Raw genomic sequence first — 18,768 nt, 5'->3', positions numbered from 1 at the left:
TCCATGTTCTCGGACTTTGGCGATGTCTATCCGGAACATTCCTATGATGGGAAGAGAATATTATACTGTCCTCATCCGATGTGGAAGCAAGTCGATCGTTCGGGCGGTTGCGTGAAACTGCGATATCCGATAGCTACTCTCATCAGAGATCTTAGATACGCCGGTGGATCTTTCAAGAAGATCCGCTTTAGTTTAGAATCTCTGTCCGACGTTTCGGCCCGCACTGGGGAGGGAGTACGGGAAATGCTGGAACGGACACCGACGGAAGAGGATAAGCTCATCTGGTGCGTCAGATGGTCTGACAAACCGTCTATTTTGAAAGATTTAGGGTTCAGGGATGCTATGGGGATGACCGGAGTCAGGTCCGAGGTGAAGATTTGTTAGTATTTGGTGCTCAGTACATGTCACTTACTTCATAAACTGAACTACCTTCGTGGCCTGTGGAGGAATCTAGATAACCTGTTAATCATTTCCATTGACCTTGTGAGCATCGTCGTAGCTCCCTTGACATTGTGTGTAAGACGTTTCGGGTCAAAGTCGCCGTCAGTCTTCTCGTTGTCCCAGCCATGCCCGAAACCAGAATCACCCCCAGCAGCAAGGTTCGGGTAGCATAGTCCGTCCCCGTCCTGTTCGTATGGCTCTGAGCGTCGGGATCGAAAACACAATCTTTGCGTTATTTTGTTCTCCTCCATGGGCATAGCTGATACTGTAGTCGTGGAAACCATTCGAGCGACGAACAGCTTTGCTTATGACATCTGAGCCAGTCTTGAAATGCTGAACCTCATCAAGAATAACGGCGATCAACGTCGAACCCCAAGGCGAGAATGTTCCCATACAGGGGTTTAGGATGCTCAACGCCGGTCCTCGTTCGCCGCTGAGTGATTCAAAGAAAGCAGTTGCAACCTCATATCTGGAGGTCGGGTACTGGCACGTCAAGACGACGAAGTCGCATTCCTCCCCCGTGACATCGTGGGTTATTGCTTGGGTGCGATGGAGGAACAGAACCTCAGGCTGGTGAGATCCTATTCCTATTAGCATTAGGTATGTTTAGGTAGATGATACCAGGTTAGAAGACTGGAGATCGTCTACCTCCTTGAAACGGCCACTGACTTATGCTTTCCAGTGCAGCATGGGAGACTTCGCAATAACGACAATGACGAAGCCCTCGCATAGAGATTCGGGCGCTCGGGCGAAGGTCATCCGTATTGCCGGTGTCTTGCCGAGGCTCATGAAATCGGCTGAGATTCCGCGTTCTCATAGACCATCCTCCACGACTTGGATCTTGCACAACGCTGTTTTCTGGTAGCCTAAGAGCCCAAACATCCTCTTGAGGGTTTGCAAGTTGCGGATGACAGACTCGTGAATCTGTGTCAGTCAGACAAGACGGTGAAAAATGATTTGAGGTTCACTCAAGAGACCCAAAGAATGAGTAATAGTAGTAGTAGCAGGGTGATATTCTCACCCCGAGTTGCTTCTGTTTTACAACTCTCATTCGTAAGTTAATATATACAGCGTAAAACACCTCGCAGACCGCCTCGGTCAGGTCGTCATCTCATAAAACGTGCCCAAATGCGCTCCGCAAAAATGCCGAAGGGACTACCGAGTCGCCATCAGCCGGAACGCTCCGCCAACGCCGTGCCGTGATGAAGCCTCTCCTTGCCGATCAAACCGCGCTGTCAAAACACCGACGCGCAGGTCCTTGGATTAAAACCAGACACCAATCGTTGGGGGTATGCGGTGTTTGCTCTCGTTACTTTTCCCCTCTGAGACTCTCATTTCCACGGCGCGTCTCTCATCGAAACGACATCTCCCCAAGTCGTACTCCGTCGCAGGCCGCGGCTACGAGTCCGATTTGAATCTGAAAGCTGATTCTCAGCCAGCCAAACCGAGCGTCACTCGCCGTTACGAGGTAGACACCAGCCGCTACGGGGCGGCCGGTCCCATACCCCGCAGCCCGGCGCCAGGATGCGCGCCACACAGTCCGTTCACATTTGTCGTTCGCCAACTGCGCTTCACTCGATCAATGGCTTCTTCTGCCCTGCCACCAAGCACAGGCCCAGCGTCTTTAATGATTCTCGGTCGTTCGCTAACACAATCGATCGCGCCGGCAGCATAGGGTTGTTGGGGTCGACGTGCGATGCATCCTTGGCGGCTTGCTCGATGGCGTCCATTTCCTCTTTGCACGCCTGTTGATCCATGGGGCAAATCACGAGCGGCTGTCTAACAGTGAGATCCCTCGTAGAGCTGAGTTGCGCCTATAAGACATGAGTACCCAGAAGTCAACATGAAGGGGGGAATGAATGGTTTACCTTGACCGTCAGAAAGAACTCGATCTTGTATAATGTTGAGCTCGTGGTGAAAGACGTGACCTCGTATAGCGGAAAAGCGGGCTTCCCCCTTCGTATGATGCCGTCCGGATCGCGCAAGTCCTTGGAGGGAAACACAAGTCCGAGGTTCGTGGCGTACCCAGCCTCCGGCATTCTTGTATTAACCACTTGTTGGTTTTTCGCGATCTTGTTGATTTTCTTCGAAGGCTCGTCTCCCTCGGGGTTGTACGTAATCTCCTCCTCGATGGCGACGGTGATCTTCTGAATCGTAACCTTTAACGCTTTTTTCATCCAGTCGGGATTCGGTACCAGTTTGATGTAAACTGTTATTGGATCGAGCGGTCCGTAACTCCACTTAGGGACTGATATTCCCAGCGTGACGACGCTCGCATCGCTGACCTGCCGCGATTCGGGCTTGTTGTACATGCCAAAAGTCGATAGGGTATCGTATCGTTGCAGCGGGATCGGAAAAGAGTATTTATTTTGTAATGTGTGACCTTGTTGTACCGTCACGACAAGTTCGTAGTATGTCTCGGCGGTTCGGCTGGGGAGTTGTAGTGATGCGGGGGGGATTCGTCGGTTCGTCTCTTCGCCGCCCCTTCCAAACGGAATGAAAAGGACGAAAGGCAGGTCCATTGCGATGACGCTTTCTGCCTCCTTCCCTGATTGACATCGGAACAGCAACAGTTCTTTGCCAACGACGTCGGTCGTCTCCCTTCTTGGGGTACCCAGGTGTCTCTTTGCAACATTCTCGGCGGCGGGGTGTATCGTTTCTCTTCTTTGTAGACATATGCGCACCAGCGACACGGCGACGGGCATGGAATAGCCCTGCGACGGACGGATCTCGACTTTGCCTTCGACTCGGGGCTGTTTCGCAGGAAGGAAGAATGTCAGTAAGCAGGCGCATAAGATTAGAGACACCAGCCTCCCCGACGTCATCACGGAATGGAGGGACAACATACCAGAGTCGCAGAAATGCCAGGGTAGCCGACGAGGAAGCTACTATTTGGCGGACCGGAAACCCTTACAAAGGCGGCCATGCTGGCTGAATCGCCAGGTTTGGGTCGAGTTGTCTCTAGTCGGCGGGGTGCGGTGACGAGGGTGTTGGGCGGATGATGGAGGTGAGGTTCTCATGTGTGTCCGTGGGCGGCAGTCGTGCACCTTAGGCGCTGGGCGCGTTGCCGCCTGGAGGTGGGTGTGGGGTCGAGACAGTCGCAATCCAGTATGTCCAAGCTGTCGGGGACGTGCAGGAACAGCAGAGCGCAAGGCCAAGCGGCGGCATTACATGGACGGATTGACAGTAGGTTTGTGGCCTGGTCTGGCGTTCGAAGGGCGCTGCGGGGATGGGCGAGGTAGTGCGCAGTCCGGCGAGAAAAAAGGGCGGCAATGAAGAGGCGCAAAAGTCGAAGACGGCTCTGGAGCGGCGCCTTGTTGCGTGGAGGGCGAAGATGTGGCCGGCGGACGGGTGTTGGAGAGTGTGTGAGATGTGGGCGGGATTGTAAAGAATGAAAGAGAAGAGCAGCAAGCAGAACGGGCTCCGAGTAGCAGAGGTTGTGTATCCGTACGGATGGGTACCTCGAAAACGTGAGCAACGCAGGGTAGCTTTGAGTGGTCTCAGTCCGGGCTGATGCAGCTTATTTTCGCTTCTGCATCGATCTTCCCAAGGCCATAAGCAGCAGCGACAGTAGTTGGACGCTGCGCGATGGCAGCGGCAGCGGCAGTAGCAGCAGGCAAGGCTCGTCGGTCAGATCAGGCCAGGAAAGGGAAGCTGTTGGTGGTAACCGCAGAGGGTGAGAGTAGGTGGATTGCGAATGGAGTCGTGCAAGTGGCACTCGCGGCTTGGCGGTTGAGGGTGCGGTGGAGAGAAAAGACCTAGACCTGACCGGGAGGTGGTGGGAGAGACTGGTCCGACGGGGGGTTTATGCGGGATACACGGTCCCTTGATCGATCTCGGGTTGGCCTCTTGCTCGTGGGCCTTTTTTGAACCTTTGGCCTTGTTGTTTTCCGTCTCTTTCTTTTCTTTGAGCAGAGGAGGTGCTGGGCGCACACTCAGCTCTTTGGAGTCGACGTACGTCAACTCGCAATAATGGGACGGGAGGTACTGACGACAGTGCTGTGCTGAAGGGAGCAGTGCTGATGTATCGAAGTGTACACACAAGACAACAAGGCTCCCAACGGCAGCTGTTTGCGCTTTGTGGGAACCGCTTCACCCTCCGGTGTCTCGAAGCCAGCGATGATTGGGTTGCTTGTTGCTCAGCCGCTGAGCCTGCGGGTTGGCTGCTGGGGGGTAGCCAGATAGGATTGGTACAATGTAGGTACAGCCTCTTCCTTCTTTGGAATTGCGCCAGACTCGAAATATTCGGAAAACGAAAGCCAGAGCTGACAAAGTTGAGAGTTGGGGGCCGGCGTCGTGATGGCTTGCGTGTCGGAAAGCAGTGCCTGAGCGAGATGAGGGTATATTGGCAGCGAGGTATCCAGAAATGTCGTTGGTTTGGTTGATGGACCGACAGATGTCCAACGGTGGAAGGGGACGCGGACGTGGACTTGGACGACAGCGACATTGTCATCTCACGCGCGTTGGAAGCTTGCTTTCTGGATCTCTGTTGTGGTTCGACTTGGATTAGCGGCCGTGACCGGGAAGAGATGGTGGGAAATGGGGGTCCGAACCAGGTATCTTCCTAGCAAATTCCAAGCTTGAAGTTGGTGGGAGCTGGGACGAAGGCCTGATGGTGGAGGGGAGCTGCGGGGAAAACTCCAGTGCCTGCCAGTGCTTGGATGGCACTCTGTCACTCTGTGTCCGTACCAAGGCATGAGCGGTGCTCTCATCGCAGAGGGAAGGTTCCTTGGCCGTCCAGTGAAATATGGGCATTGCGAATGGCATTTGGCTATCGCCATCATCGATTACTTTTTTGGCCATGTTTCCCCGTTTCACCATCTCATCTTCACCAACATCGTTGCGATTGGCAAACGACAGGAAGCCATCATTTGCTCTCGTTCTTCGAAACGAAAATCCACTGACATATCGAAAAGTTTTCCCTCGCAGGTTCAGCGTCATGATCCGAGTAAGCACTTGAATCAGCGTGGAGATTACCAGCCGCGGTGGTGTTTCAACGTCTTGAGAATCGAGTCGCACCAGCTGCGCGAAAATGTCGCGGCGCACCCGCAGCTGCTTGCTTCAAGTCTTCTGTCGATTCTGTTTCGAGCCACCTCATCCAAGGAGAGAAAACAATTTAGCTGCAGTTGTCGGGCAAACAGAGTTGCGGTTGGATTTTGATTGACATGCCGCTGACAGGCCCGGCTCAGAATACCACCCGCCCTCGCCAAACCGCCTGAGGATGGTCAGCCATAGCATGCCGTGATAGGAATAGTCGTGGTCCCTGGGGATTGGAAACACTGAAGCTTCGCCCTGCACAGCCCTGTCCGTCTTCTGCCCACCCCGGGCGGCGGCAGCCTCTTTTCGCAACAGCCCGTGTTGAAGTCGGGAATCAGCAGGGGTGAGCTTCCCAGCCGTTCTTGGAGCCCCGTCGGTGCTTCACAGGCGAGACCGGCCTCGGAATCGATCCGAATAGGTTGTCTTGAGACCTGCTGCCGGGGCGACAATGAAGTCAGCCCGGAATCACATTGGACGGATCGGCTGACAGCGGGGCCGTACGAACACCTTTCTGCACGAGCCATTGGGGGCCAGAAGTGCAAGGTCACGTGCTACCATTCGGACAGACTGCACCAAGGTTTTTCCTCTCCGTTATAGTGGGGTCGTGTCTGAACCGCAATTTCGCGTGGATGTTATCTTATCGCCCAGCTTTAAGTCCGTTGGCATCCTGCCCCGTTAACTCCGATAAAACCTACTATCGTGCATTATCCCCTCCATGACGCAATACGAAAAAAAGCTTACCTAAACCCCGGAGTCCGCATTACGTCCGCCACCTTGCAGCGTTTTCTTGAAGCCCGCATGTTAGTCCCATTCAGCTGGAATGCCAGAAGTGACCAGTCTCGTTCAGATCTGATTGTCGGGCGTTCCCGTCTGGTAGCGAGCCAATACGGGTAGAGCGAAGAAGGCTATTATTCCTCATTCCTCCTTCCTCATCTACTCAATATCATACAGCCTCCGGGCGAGATCGATGTCCACCTACATCATTGATGCTCAATAAACCACCAGGTTTTTCATTCCATCCCACATGAGTTCCAACCTTAAAAAGCGAACCCCATGCAAATGGCTCGAAATACCGTCTTAAGTCCGGTGGCTCCATGCGCCTTGCATAAGGCCCGCCTCAAGGCTCGGATACTGCCTTCCTCATATCCCTCGCCGGAGTAATCCAAGATCCATGTTTGTCGTGAACGTCTTCGTGATATTTAAACATGAGAGCGTCCTTCCTTCAGGGCATTCGAAAAGCATCAACCATAACAACACTCCGAGTCTCAAACCAACAACACCTTGCAAGAATCAACATCGACACTCTCCCTGCCAAGTTTTTCCACAACCATCCCACGAAAATGTCTCGCCTTGCCCCCTACCTCGAGGAGCACAACAAGATGACCGGGCCTGGTGATGCCCGTCCCTCCGCCATCAAGATCATCCAAGACCAAGACCTCGTCGGAAAGTGGACCGGCAAGGTGGTCCTCGTCACGGGCTGCTCACCCGGTGGCATTGGGCCCGAAACCGCCAGGGCTTTGCATGTGGCCGGCGCCGACGTCTACATCACCGTCCGCGATGTCCCCAAGGGCGAGCAAGTCGCCAAGGACATCCTTTCCGATGGAAAGCCTGGAAAGGTCGAAGTCATTAAGGTCGACCTGAGCTCCCTTGAAAGTGTGAGGGAAGGAGCCAAGGAGTTCCTGAGCAAGTCAGACAAGCTGCACGTTCTCATCAACAACGCTGGTACGCTCACTCTACTTGAAGTTAGATACAGTTGCTAATACGACCAGGTGTCATGGCTTGCCCCAAGGGTAAGACCGTAGATGGCTTCGAGACACAGTTTGGCACCAATCACTTGGGTATGTCCTGATTCACACTCTACAACCTCACCCCCTAACAATAATCAGGTCACTTTCTCCTCTTCCAGCTTCTCAAGCCCGCCCTTCTCGCCGCCTCGACCCCATCGTTCAACTCCCGCGTCGTCGCCGTCTCCTCCTCCGGCCACCGCTCAGGCCGTATCCAGTTCGAAGACTTCAACTTCGAAAGCAAAGTCGAGTACGGGCCCTGGCCCGCCTATGGTCAATCCAAGCTGGCCAACATCCATTTCGCAAACGAGCTCGACCGCCGCTACGCGTCCCAAGGCATCCGTGCCTTCAGCCTTAACCCTGGAGGCATCGAGACGCCGCTTCAACGGCACTCGCCCGAACTGCAGAAACAGATCAAGACACCCGAGGTGCAGGCGTTCCTCAAGGATACGTCTCAAGGTGCGGCTACGTCGGTGTGGGGCGCCGTGGCCAAGGAGTTGGAGGGACAGGGTGGGAAGTATCTTGAGGATGTCAGTATCGCGGTGAAGGCTGCGTCGGATGTGAAGCCCGGCGGCGAGGGGTACGTTGCGGCTGCGTACGATCCGCCCACGGAGAAAAAGCTATGGATCGAGAGTCTCAAGCTTGTGGGGGTTGAGGATGACGCATGAAGAGTTGAGAGACAAGACTGTCCATGCGCAGATATTGTAGCTGGATTCTCAATTTACCTCATAGAGTTCTTCTATCAGCGAGCAATGAAGTTATTTCAGGCAGCTTCGCCCTCATGTGGTTGATAGGAAGACCACACGCACATGATGTGTTGGCAAAGTGGTGAGTTTCCGATGCGGTTTTGCAGATGAATGCAATCAAGAACCCAAATAGATTGTAGTTAACGTGAAAACAAGCCGATGATGGGAACGTGAAGCCTCCGGTATCGATCTCGGAAAGCCCTCCAAGGGCGTGTCTCGGATACATGAGTTTCCAGTTGCCAGGGTCGAAATACTGACCTCAACCTATGGTGGCCCCAACATCTTTATAAGCCTCGAAATCAATGGGACCTATGGGCTGGAGGATTAGTCTTATGGCTCTGGAATCAAAGATACGTCCGGTGGCATCGGCGGTAGTCCGGATCGCCGCCGTTACCATCGGGCCGCCGTGCCCCACCACCCCGCAACCCGCAGCGGCCCCACCAACAGAAAACGTCCCCGCCATCGCCATGACGTCCTCTCACCCTTGATAATCAAAAGGACCCCTAAACCACTTCTTCTTCCCATTAAACTCGTTTACCTCACTTCTTACATCTCAAATTCCACCAAGCCATCTCAGAGCAGTCAACCCCAAAAATGGCAAACACGGGCATGCACTACGCCCACTGCGGCGCCAACGACGGCTGCAAGCTCGCCTTCCAGACCTCCCTCCCGCTCACCAACGGCGGCGCCGCCTCCGCGACGCAGTGCGTCCTCCTCATGCACGGCTTCAGCGGCTCCGGCGACTACTTCTACCGCAACTCCCCGGCCCTCGCCGACCGCGGCTTCTGGGTCGTCGCGCCGGACATGCGCGGCCACGGCAAATCCGACCGCACCCGCGGCGGCTACCACGTCGCCCGCCTCGCCGCGGACCTGCACTCCCTCGTGGCCCACCTCCGCCGCGCGGCCCCGAACGTGCGGATCGTGCCGGTTGGGTGCTCGATCGGCGCCGCGGTGCTCTGGACCTACGTCGAGCTGTTCGGGTGCGCCGACTTCGCGGGCTTCGTCTTCGTGGACCAGGCGCCGCTGCAGGACCGGTCCGGCTTCGACGGGTGGGACGAGAGCAAGGCGCACACGGGGTGCTACGACGAGAAGAGCATGCTGGGGGCGCAGAAGTTCTGGATCGAGGAATCCAAGGCGGCTCATGTGGATCTCGTGGACGGGTGTCTTGGGTACCGCGCCAAGCCGGACGCCAAGGACGACGTTTCTGAGGAGAAGAGGAGGGAGGACGAGGAGTTCTTCACGAAGATCAGCGCGCTGTGCGATCAGACCTGGTTGGCGAGGTTGCTCGCTGACCACACGCGGTATGACCACCGCGAGGCGATTGAGATGATTAGCGTGCCGACGCTGGTGATGGCTGGGCGGCGGTCTGGGTGCTTCCCGTTGGAGGGCATGCTTGAGACGGTGAAGAGGGTGGAGAAGAACAGGCCCGGGCTGGCGAGGGAGTCGGTGTTTGAGTCGGGGCATTGGTTGTTCTACGAGGAGCCGGAGAGGTTTAACAAGGAGATTGGGGAGTTTGTGGATCAATGTACTCGATGAGCGGTTGATTGCAAGGATGGGGGCTTAGACGAGGAAGTTGAAGTTATGAGAAGGGAAAAGTCTTATTTATACCTGGCCAAGGTGTTTTTGATTATGGTGTAAATGCTAAATATGCTACCAACAAACAATGCTTGTCTATGTAAATGCTTCCAAATGCCATCCTAGTACCCTTGTTGCTCATTTACACACGCTGAACCGTGACTCTAGATTCTGATTTTGATAACGAAGCATCTTCGAAACCCTTAGTACACAGGAAGAAGCTGAATAACAGCGCAGCTGATGATAGCCCTCTGCCCGGCTTGCCTGAAGCTCAATACAACCGGCAGGTTCTCGTCGTATCCCACGCCACTGCAGGCCATGAAGCTACCGCCATCGTAAGCGAGCCCGGAAGAAGTGACCGAAACGCCCGTGGTCCCGTTTGAGCACTGGACCTTGACGATGTTGGTGCTCGGCACGGTCGCCGTGCCTCCGGGGGTGATGACCAGCCCGGCGGAGGGAGACGACTCGTCGTCGAAGTAGTGGGCCACGCCGACGGTGTTGCCGGCGACGCGGAAGAGAGTGCCCTGGCCGGCGGGGGCGAAGGTCGTGTTGGCGCTGCAGCCGGCGTTGGGGGTGTAGACGAGTTCCTGGCCCTGGACGGAGGGCTGGGAGTCGTAGGCTGGGCTGGTGACGTTGACTGAGAGGCGGAAGGCGTCGGGGTAGGTTACGTCTCTGATGGGGATGCTGGCGGCCATCGCCGCGGAGGCGAAGAGGGCGGTCTTGATGAGGGTTTGCATGATTATTTTGAAGGTTTTGTAGAAGTAGTGGTGGTGGTGGTGTTGGTGATGAGTGATGAGTGATATTGAAGTTGAAGTTGAAGTTGAAGTTGAAGTTGGATTGTTGATGTGAGTCTGAGTTGATCAAAGTATTTCTGTTTGTTCAGCGCATATGTGCTCATCTTATATACAAGATCGAATCACGTCGTCTTCCAATGCAACGTTTCTCGATGTGGCGGTATCAAGTCACTTGAGTCCTTTCACGCTGTCGACCTCGGATCCTTCAAGCCATCTATTTGCGTACCTTTCACGACTTCGCAGGACTGCCATCGGGCCGAACAGCCTTAAATCCGCATCTAGTCCTGCGGCCGGCTAGTGGCCGTTGATCAACGAGGCTTGGTCATGTTAGTGCTGAGGTGACGCGGGTGCCGGCGTCCCGGTCAGACGCCCGGGGAAGATCTGAGGTCATGGCCCCACTTGCTCCGAGATGGCGGGGACACTTGCCGGCCGAAGCTATTCCTGGGGTTCGGCTTCTCGGTGCCGACCTTCCGGGCAGAAAACGTGTCGTTGTTACATCTGGATGTTACTCCCCCCCCTCCGCTTCTCACATCTGATACCTCCGCGAGCCTCATCGTCATCCCTAGGGGTCTCCTTACCCGGCGCGGTTTGCTCTCTAGCCTTAGGCGATCGGTCTTACACAGCCATGCACCATGCCTCGTATTTTCAATCAAGCAGGTGAGACATTTGGCCCGCGCGGAATCGCATGACAAAAATTCAGTGGTTGGAGTGGACTAACATTTCTAAGCATGGTTCGCACTCGAGATCACGTAAAAGTCCCCGGGTGACAATGCTAATGAGCTTGATACGACCTCAGCAATACGTGCCGCGTTCGCAAAGTCAAGTGTAAGCCGCCCGATCTCATAAGTGGCTTGCGTCTGACACGAATACAGGCGACGAATCCGTTCCCATATGTCAGCGATGTTCCAAGGCAAACCGATACTGCGACCGCAGCGCAGTCCCCGCGCAATTTCACAACAAGAGCGCAGAAGATGAAGCCGAAGCAGGACGCGCTCGTAAGAATGTTGTACATTAAAACAAGTGATTCAAGCAAAGTAACCAAGGTTTTTAGCGACTTCGGCACTAGGAACGTTCCCTTCGCCCAAGACGCCACGAACCGCTCTCCTGAATCCTTCGGTCGCGCGCTACTTCCACCACTACATCACCGACATCGCCCCGTGGTATGACCTCAGCGACGCTTCGCTGTCGTTCGGGACAAAACTGCCTGAGATCGCCCTGGACAGCCCGCTGCCCTTCGCTGCTATTCTGGCCTTGTCGGCGGTGCACGTCAGCCAAACGACTGCTCCGTCGGCCAAGGCGGCGGCTGAGTTCTATCACGGCCATTGTATTCGTTTGTTGATTGAGCTGAAGGACGATGACGAAGATGAAGCAAATACGGGGGGATTAGCGCTTGCGTCGGTGTGTTTGCTCCGTTCATACGAGATTCTCAGCGGTACGTCTTTTGCCAATTAGACGGCCATGCCGAGACTGAGAGTGCGCAGAGGAGATCGATCCAAACAGACATCTTCGAGGGGCATACTCCTTAGCAGCCTATCGCAGTCCGCTTGTCGACTACCTGGGATCCGGAATGAGAACCGCGGGATTTTGGAACTACCTCCGCGAAGACATCACGTTCAGCCTATTTCAGCGGTGCCCACTCAAGATTGACTTGGATCGGATGCCCTTACCGACGCAGCATGACACCGATCAAAGCTATTTGAACACGGTATCGCTAATTCTAGGTCGCATTATCAACGCCTGCTTTTCCGGGTTCGTTACTGCGGAGACTTGGGTTCTCCTCTTCGACATGCTTCGCGACTGGTCCTCGGGCCTTCCGGCTTGTTTCAAACCTTTCTCAAGAGAAGAGCGAGGACTAAGTCTTGTTTTCTCATCAACATGGATGCTAACAGACTGTCATGGTGAGTCTTGGCTTTGCGATGCCGATACAAGACGAAGCTAACAGCGCCTCAGCGGCGGCGATTCACTACAAGCTCGTCTGCGTGGCCGTACTCTGCACCCATGCAACACCAGTACGGACAATAGACTTGGTGAGCTTTTTGAGTCTCTCGGAAGAAATTAGTGCAACCATGGAAGACATCCTAGAAAGATGTGCCTCGGACATCTGCGGTATAGCTTTCACCACTAACATACCCTCCGTCCTGGTCAACTCCTTCGGACCAATTGCGTACTGTGAGTTTCTCCAAACTTCTCATTAGCACCATGAAACTGAAGCCTAGCAAAGGTGCAAGATTCATCCGCGAGAAAGCCGCCCAGCAAGAGCTCATCCGTCGTCTCATGGCCTGTAAGCGATTGATCGGATGGCCGGTTCAGAGACTCATCTCAGACCTGCAAGTCGAATGGAGTGGATCGACACCCGCAACATTAGAAAGAGCTCACGAATGAGAGTCGAGAAAATAAGCCACCTGCGGAGTTTTTGCAATCTGGGGTGAATCCGGGGTCAAGAGGAGTGACTATGAATGGTAACATAACCCGAGCTCGGGTTTGGCAGGGTTGCTTTGGAGGGGGCTTGGGAGCAAACCCGAGCTCGGAATTGGGGTAACCTCTCAGCACTCTCTCTCCATGAACCCCAAGTACTTAATCCATGAGAAATGCTCATCTACATCTCATTATGGCTTCACATCAGACTCATCTTAATCAGCCAAGATGAAAACTTTTGCGCGACCGATTACCTCCTTACTACACCAGCGCTCAGCATTCCGCGGCAGTGTCGGCCAGAAGACCCTGGCGTCACTTACACGCCTACCAACCCACCCCGCCATCATCCGCCCCTCAGCGGCCGAAGTTCGCGACAACTTCCTCGCACCACGCAATCTCGAGCTTGCAGTCCGGCACTTGTACTCTGATGGGTTAGTTGTCGTTGAGGATGTTGTCCCTCACGAAGACTTAGATGCTCTGAATGAGAAGATGGTCAAGGATGCGCGGTATCTCCAATCCCTCGGTGACAAGGGGCCGTTCAACTACAATCTCGGTAACCTTCAACAAGATCCCCCGCCCGTGGCTGAGTTCTTTCACAAATCGATCTTCACAAGTAAGAGCCTGATTTCCTAGTCACGAAGATGAGTTACTTACATGAGAAACAGATCCCATCGCCACCCAAATCACTTCCACAGTCCTTGGCCCTCGACCGAAATGGACCTTCTGCTCAGCCAACTCCGCCATGCCGCCTCTCCCGGGCTCATCGCCTCAGAGACAACCCGTACACTCGGACGCCGATTTCGCGCACCCCTCGCATCCGTTCGCCCTGGTTATCAACGTCCCTCTCGTGAGCATGACACCTGAGAACGGGTCCACGGAGCTCTGGCTTGGTACTCACACTGCTGATGTCTCGGCCCAAGAGGGTAAGCATGGAGAAAGGGCCAGCGGACGAATCAAGGAGGAGCTTCTTGCTCAGAGAAGGGATGTGAGAGGCCCGTCTCAGCCTGGGGTAAAAAAGGGGAGTATAGTTGTAAGAGACTTGAGGCTGTGGCATGCTGGTATGCCTAACATGAGCGAGGAGGTGAGAGTGATGCTTGCCATGATACACTTCGCGCCGTGGTATCGCAACCCGATGAGGTTGCAATTTGGGGAAGATGTGAGACCTCTGCTGGCAGGGTTGGAGAAGCACTTGGAGATTCCGGTCGATTGGATTGAGCAACAGGAGGCTCTCGGGTCATACCTTGGCCGTGGGTTTGGAAACAGCTACGACTTTGATCAGGAAAAGTAGTCTTGAGTTACAATGTCGTACCTTCTAGAATGAACAGATTGCCTCATTCGCTTTACGCTGGTAGTCCTGTCGAAAACATCCGAGATCCAAACTTTGAGTAATGAAACAGGACCACAGATGACGGAGTAGCTCATGTCACGCTATACCCAGCTCGATTTGAAAGGCGTCCGACTTGGGTTCCCGGCCCAGAAACTCCTGAAGTGTCTTCATCTCATCTTGACTTCCCCCCTTTTCTAGAACGGCGTATCGATATCTCCGACCCTCCTCCGAATTCATTGGGTCTGCCTTGAAGACGGTATGAAACATATCGGCCGAGTACACCTTGGAGCTTCACAGTAACTATCAGCAAACAGTGAAGGAAGAGTCGTCCGTGGGACATTCTAGACTTACAATAAATAGCTGTAATAACCGGCGTCGTAGTCGCCGACCAGGTGCCCGAAGTTGACGTAACCGTGGCCCCATTCATCGTTTTCGCCCACAGCTTCGGGGCCCTCTGCCGGATAAATCTCACAACGTATCCGGTTGTAAGTTGCGGAAACATTCATGTTCTCGATCACCGTGTGGCTTTCGGGACTATGGACCGCCATGTCGAACTTGCAGATACAAAGCTGGTTAAGGTGGAACAATGCGGAATTGACGTACTTCGACCGCACAAGGCTTTCGATCATGTCGTCCGGCAACTCCTCGCACGGTGGCTTCTGGCTCTCAGTCGACTTTGATTGCCAGAGTTTCAGATACTCCGGTGAAAGGGACGAGTAGTGCTTACCCAACGTCTTCAGCTGAGATGGTGTCCAACACCAATTCTCAAGCATCTGACTGGGGGCTTCTCCAAAGTCCAAAACAGTCTCCGTCCCATGAAAGCAGGCGTATTTGGTCTTGGACACAAGGTCGTGAATGGCATGGCCCAGCTCGTGGAAAAGCGTAACCACTTCGTCGTGCCTCAATAGGCTGGGACTCTCATCCGTAGGCTTGGAAACGTTGCAAACTACTGCCGTTGCAGGGTACTGGCGAGTGCCATCCTCCTTAATGAAGCCCTGAGACGAAGGGAAACGTGTCAGTAGTGAAAGAGGATTGCTCTCGAAGAACTTGACCTACCGGTATCACGTTGAAATTTGCAGCACCCCCGTTTTTGCCTTCACGAAAGAAGAGATCGAGATATAGGTAACCGACGAATCCACCGCCTTGCTCGGCATCATCCCAGACGCTGAGAAGCTGAACATCCTCATGCCACACATATTCTTGATCCTTTCCAAGGCTATCATTGCCATTGTCGTGGAAAACGAGACCGAATAATGTCTCGAAGATTGATAACATGCGGAAAACTGTATGCTGCAAGGGAAAATATTCGGCAATCTTCTGCTGGTCGATCGAATACTGGTGCTCGAGCATCAACCGATTGTAATATGCGTGATCCCACAGATAAAATCTGTCATCAAAGAATTCTCCACGAGACTCGACGTCCTGTTTCTTGACTTCTCGCAAGGCTTGAATCTCTTGATGACAACCGGGTGTTAGTCGCTCTCGCAGATCATCCAAGAAGGCGTTGACGTTTCCCACGGTTTTGGCCATCTTGTCCTCCAGACGAAATGCTGCATGACTAGAATATCCAAGAAGGCGAGCGGCTTCATCGCGAAGAATCACGATATCTCGGAAGACAGGGACATTCTGGTTGCAGCGGTTATAGCCGGCGATGTAGGTGCGTTTGCGAATGTCTGCTCTCTTCAAAACCATGAGGCTCGAGTTGAAGGACGAGCCTCCAAGTGGCAACCGCAGCTTGCCTTCATTCTCTCCTTGCCCCTTCTCCAGCTGCAATATCCTGGCTTGGGGCATTCCGTCCAGTTCTTCAGGGGTGAGCCATATCTCCCCTGTGTTGTTGGCTAAATTCTCCCGGAATTCAACACTCAGTCGGCTCAGCTGGCTTTTTATTGCGACGAAGCACTCCCTGCGAGGCCCTTCCGGTAAGCTGCAGCCGTTGCGCACATGGTCTCTGTGCTTCCTTTTCAGTAATTGCAGCGACTCTGAGTCGAGGATTTCGTTCTTGCGCATCACGGCATCAATCAGGCCGAAGATTGTCTCATTTAGGGCGCTCTCTACCGCGAACTCGTCAAGAAGAATCTGTGCCTTTCCCGAAGCATCGCGCAATTCTGGATCGGGCGAAACAGACTTGTAAAAGATAAGCACGTGAGATTCCCGTGCTAAAGCATTCTCGGCGTGGACGAGCGGCATAATAACGTTGGCGAATGTAGCGTCATCAGGCTGGACCTGCTCGATGACCTGGCTCTGCACCGAGAAAAGATGCTCAATCAGGCTTTCGGCGGTTTGGAGGATCGAAGTGGGCGTTGCAGTGAAAAGCGGAGGAGCCTGGGGCAGTTGTCGTGGCTCTTTGAAGCCCATGATTTTGAGAGTAACACACCAATCGGCTTTTCTAGTGAGATGATTCAAAGGACTGATGATCGTGGTCCCTGGCAGGTGTAGAACTAACTTAGGAGTGCAATTGAGTGTCATCGATGTAAAAGAGACCACGGTGTCGCGTCTCGTAGGGGATACCCGCATATGCAGCGTGTTGGTGCCGTTTCCTCGCACCAACAACCAACATGCTATCAGATTATGAGATAGGTAAGCCTGGCAGTAAGCCTGGAAGTTCGGTATCAGTGGATCCATGTCCGCATTTGCTCTGGCACCCCATATCGACACGGTCCAACTCATCCCCTCGTTCTCTTCGCAGGTAACCTGCCCTTTGCGAACTCCTTGTCTGTAGCCTCTGAAACAGATATCCTCAGGGCTTGATATATTACAAATAGTATTGTACGCTACGCAGGGGTTTCCGCATAAACTTCCCCTCCGGAGCAGCCCCATTTTCCATAGATATGAGCCTTTTTGTTTCCTCATGTACAGTACAGACGTACATTACGACAAAAGCAAAACACGTTTTCACCGAGTCTCCAGGAATAGATGTCCCAGCAGGCTTTCGGTGTCGTGTCGTATGTCTAGCACACAGCCGCGAGAGTCTAACCTGATCGACGATACTGCAGCGCCCAGCTCTCACCCTGCAATCGTGATTGGTTTGGCCTCAACTTTTGGGTCAGGACATTGGCTTCGAGACAACAACTGACTGTCAGCTTGAAACTAATGAAAGCAGCCCGAATAGAGGTGACACAGCAGAAGTGAGCAGTAGCCAAGGCAGACAACTGAGGCTAAACGAATGACCTTCAACGAGTGGAGACTCTCTGCAGCTGGTAAAGAATCAGCCTGGAAAGAGACCTTGAATAGAAAAAGATGCACGTGAGCAGGTGAGACTTTCTTGTATAATCAGCAGCCGCATTTGCGCCAGACGCTGATTGAGTACTCAACCTCGCCCTGCTTTCGTGGTAATGCGAAGTCCCAGATATGTCCGCTAACATACATCCCGTTGCTCTGCCTCGAAACACAAAAACAGCCAGATTTTCAAGTGCTTTCTTTGTGTCGATAAATGTATTGACCAGCATCGTCACTATCTTATTCGTAGGGGCAGCCTATATAACCGTTCCAAACTCTCCAGAACCGTCGGCTCGGTTGAATGTAAGGTGTGAAACTCACAAAGATTGCCTGCAAAGCTATCACAGTCTCCTAGTTTGACCTGATCAACCGCAAACTCCCATAGTCTCCTCAGGTATTCAACTCGGTCGTAATCCATATCCTCCGCTATCTGTCTGTATCTGGCAGCGAGGGCAGGGCCTTGGCGAGTGTACAGAGAAGCCAGATAAGCTGAAAATTTAGTGGTTCTGGTCCACTCGTAAAAGCAATGCTGTGGCGTGGTTGGTTCCCCTTTTCTGATGTTCCAGTCGAGTTCGACAAGTTGTTCGTTGGTCTCAAAGTGGTTGTCCATGAACTGGCAGAGAGTGTCAATGTCTCGAAGTTCTCGCTGAAGTTGTTCCCACATCCACAAACGATTTTCGAGGTTTTCAATGTGCCGCCATTGTCTGTCAAGTGTCTCAATCCAATGCTCCCATGAGGCATCTCTAATGCATGCCGTATCGTCTGGTAAGAACACGTAATTTGATGTAGACAGCCGGATTCTTGTTTCCAGCTTTCCATAGTAATATTGCAGTTTAGCCAGCGATTTTTGAGTCTCGGCGAGACTCTTCAGTAGTGGCGTATCTTCGTCTTCGATGATTTGGACCTGATCAACATGTCCATCTAGTTCCAGTGAGTCAAGGCGTGCTGACGGATATTTCCACGGAAATCTCGTTACCGAATTGCTCGAGATAGTAAGATTGGATGCCCCTTTGAAAAGATGGTTCTCAGAAGAGAAGATTCGACGCCTTTTTTGTCGACTAATCGAGCCATTTTGGACGTGGTGCCAGCAGTATTCTTCCTTACTATGTCCTTGCACTTTCATATCAAGGACACCAACTACGTCGCCGATCCAGTAGGCAAGGGGACGTATTGGCCGAGGCTCAACTTCATCAGCATTGAAAGATGGCAATGTGTTGTGATGGATTCTGTCGTCGATGGTAATGACTCTCTCTTGGTGCTGCGCTGGAGGCTTGATCCTGACGCCGGCACTGATGCGTTTTGTGAGTCGGTTGGTTCCGGTTTTGGACCTTTCTGCCTGAGTCTTCCTCTTCTTGGCCTTCTGTCTGTCTTTATGGTGTGCCAGCCTTAAGCTAACATAATAGACAATGAATTTTCTACCTCCTTGGTCGATC

At 53.4% G+C, this 18,768-nt stretch overlaps 6 protein-coding genes across 6 annotated transcripts; 3 read left to right on the top strand and 3 right to left on the bottom strand.

Annotated features, from left to right (window-relative positions):
- Positions 1 to 2,012: 2,012 nt before the first annotated feature.
- Positions 2,013 to 2,963, bottom strand: CkaCkLH20_04752 (arrestin domain-containing protein; the record flags this gene model as incomplete). The annotated part of the gene is made up of 2 exons (XM_038887471.1): positions 2,013 to 2,255; positions 2,310 to 2,963. 2 exons carry the CDS (start codon positions 2,961 to 2,963, stop codon positions 2,013 to 2,015), a joined length of 897 nt encoding a protein of 298 aa, XP_038747078.1.
- A 3,855-nt stretch (positions 2,964 to 6,818) lies between these two features.
- On the top strand, positions 6,819 to 7,930 carry CkaCkLH20_04751 (uncharacterized protein; the record flags this gene model as incomplete). The annotated part of the gene is made up of 3 exons (XM_038887470.1): positions 6,819 to 7,200; positions 7,248 to 7,316; positions 7,365 to 7,930. 3 exons carry the CDS (start codon positions 6,819 to 6,821, stop codon positions 7,928 to 7,930), a joined length of 1,017 nt encoding a protein of 338 aa, XP_038747077.1.
- Positions 7,931 to 8,602: 672 nt separating this feature from the next.
- CkaCkLH20_04750 (alpha beta hydrolase fold protein) lies at positions 8,603 to 9,544 on the top strand (the record flags this gene model as incomplete). The annotated part of the gene is made up of 1 exon (XM_038887469.1): positions 8,603 to 9,544. One exon carries the CDS (start codon positions 8,603 to 8,605, stop codon positions 9,542 to 9,544), a length of 942 nt encoding a protein of 313 aa, XP_038747076.1.
- Positions 9,545 to 9,786: 242 nt separating this feature from the next.
- Positions 9,787 to 10,320, bottom strand: CkaCkLH20_04749 (uncharacterized protein; the record flags this gene model as incomplete). Its single annotated transcript, XM_038887468.1, has 1 exon — positions 9,787 to 10,320. The coding sequence occupies one exon, from the start codon at positions 10,318 to 10,320 to the stop codon at positions 9,787 to 9,789; it is 534 nt and encodes a 177-aa protein (XP_038747075.1).
- Positions 10,321 to 11,152: 832 nt separating this feature from the next.
- Positions 11,153 to 14,080, top strand: CkaCkLH20_04748 (phytanoyl- dioxygenase; the record flags this gene model as incomplete). Its single annotated transcript, XM_038887467.1, has 8 exons — positions 11,153 to 11,202; positions 11,311 to 11,372; positions 11,429 to 11,809; positions 11,859 to 12,275; positions 12,328 to 12,546; positions 12,599 to 12,658; positions 13,016 to 13,405; positions 13,458 to 14,080. The coding sequence occupies 8 exons, from the start codon at positions 11,153 to 11,155 to the stop codon at positions 14,078 to 14,080; spliced, it is 2,202 nt and encodes a 733-aa protein (XP_038747074.1).
- A 135-nt stretch (positions 14,081 to 14,215) lies between these two features.
- CkaCkLH20_04747 (putative peptidase family M3) lies at positions 14,216 to 16,474 on the bottom strand (the record flags this gene model as incomplete). The annotated part of the gene is made up of 3 exons (XM_038887466.1): positions 14,216 to 14,408; positions 14,471 to 15,114; positions 15,176 to 16,474. The coding sequence occupies 3 exons, from the start codon at positions 16,472 to 16,474 to the stop codon at positions 14,216 to 14,218; spliced, it is 2,136 nt and encodes a 711-aa protein (XP_038747073.1).
- Between the last annotated feature and the right edge of the window lie 2,294 nt (positions 16,475 to 18,768).

Source organism: Colletotrichum karsti, assembly GCF_011947395.1.
Source record: "Colletotrichum karsti strain CkLH20 chromosome Unknown Scaffold13, whole genome shotgun sequence".
Classification (NCBI taxonomy): domain Eukaryota; kingdom Fungi; phylum Ascomycota; class Sordariomycetes; order Glomerellales; family Glomerellaceae; genus Colletotrichum; species Colletotrichum karsti.
The sequence above is the reverse complement of the archived record's forward strand: the minus strand, read 5'-3'. Positions and strand labels throughout refer to the sequence as shown.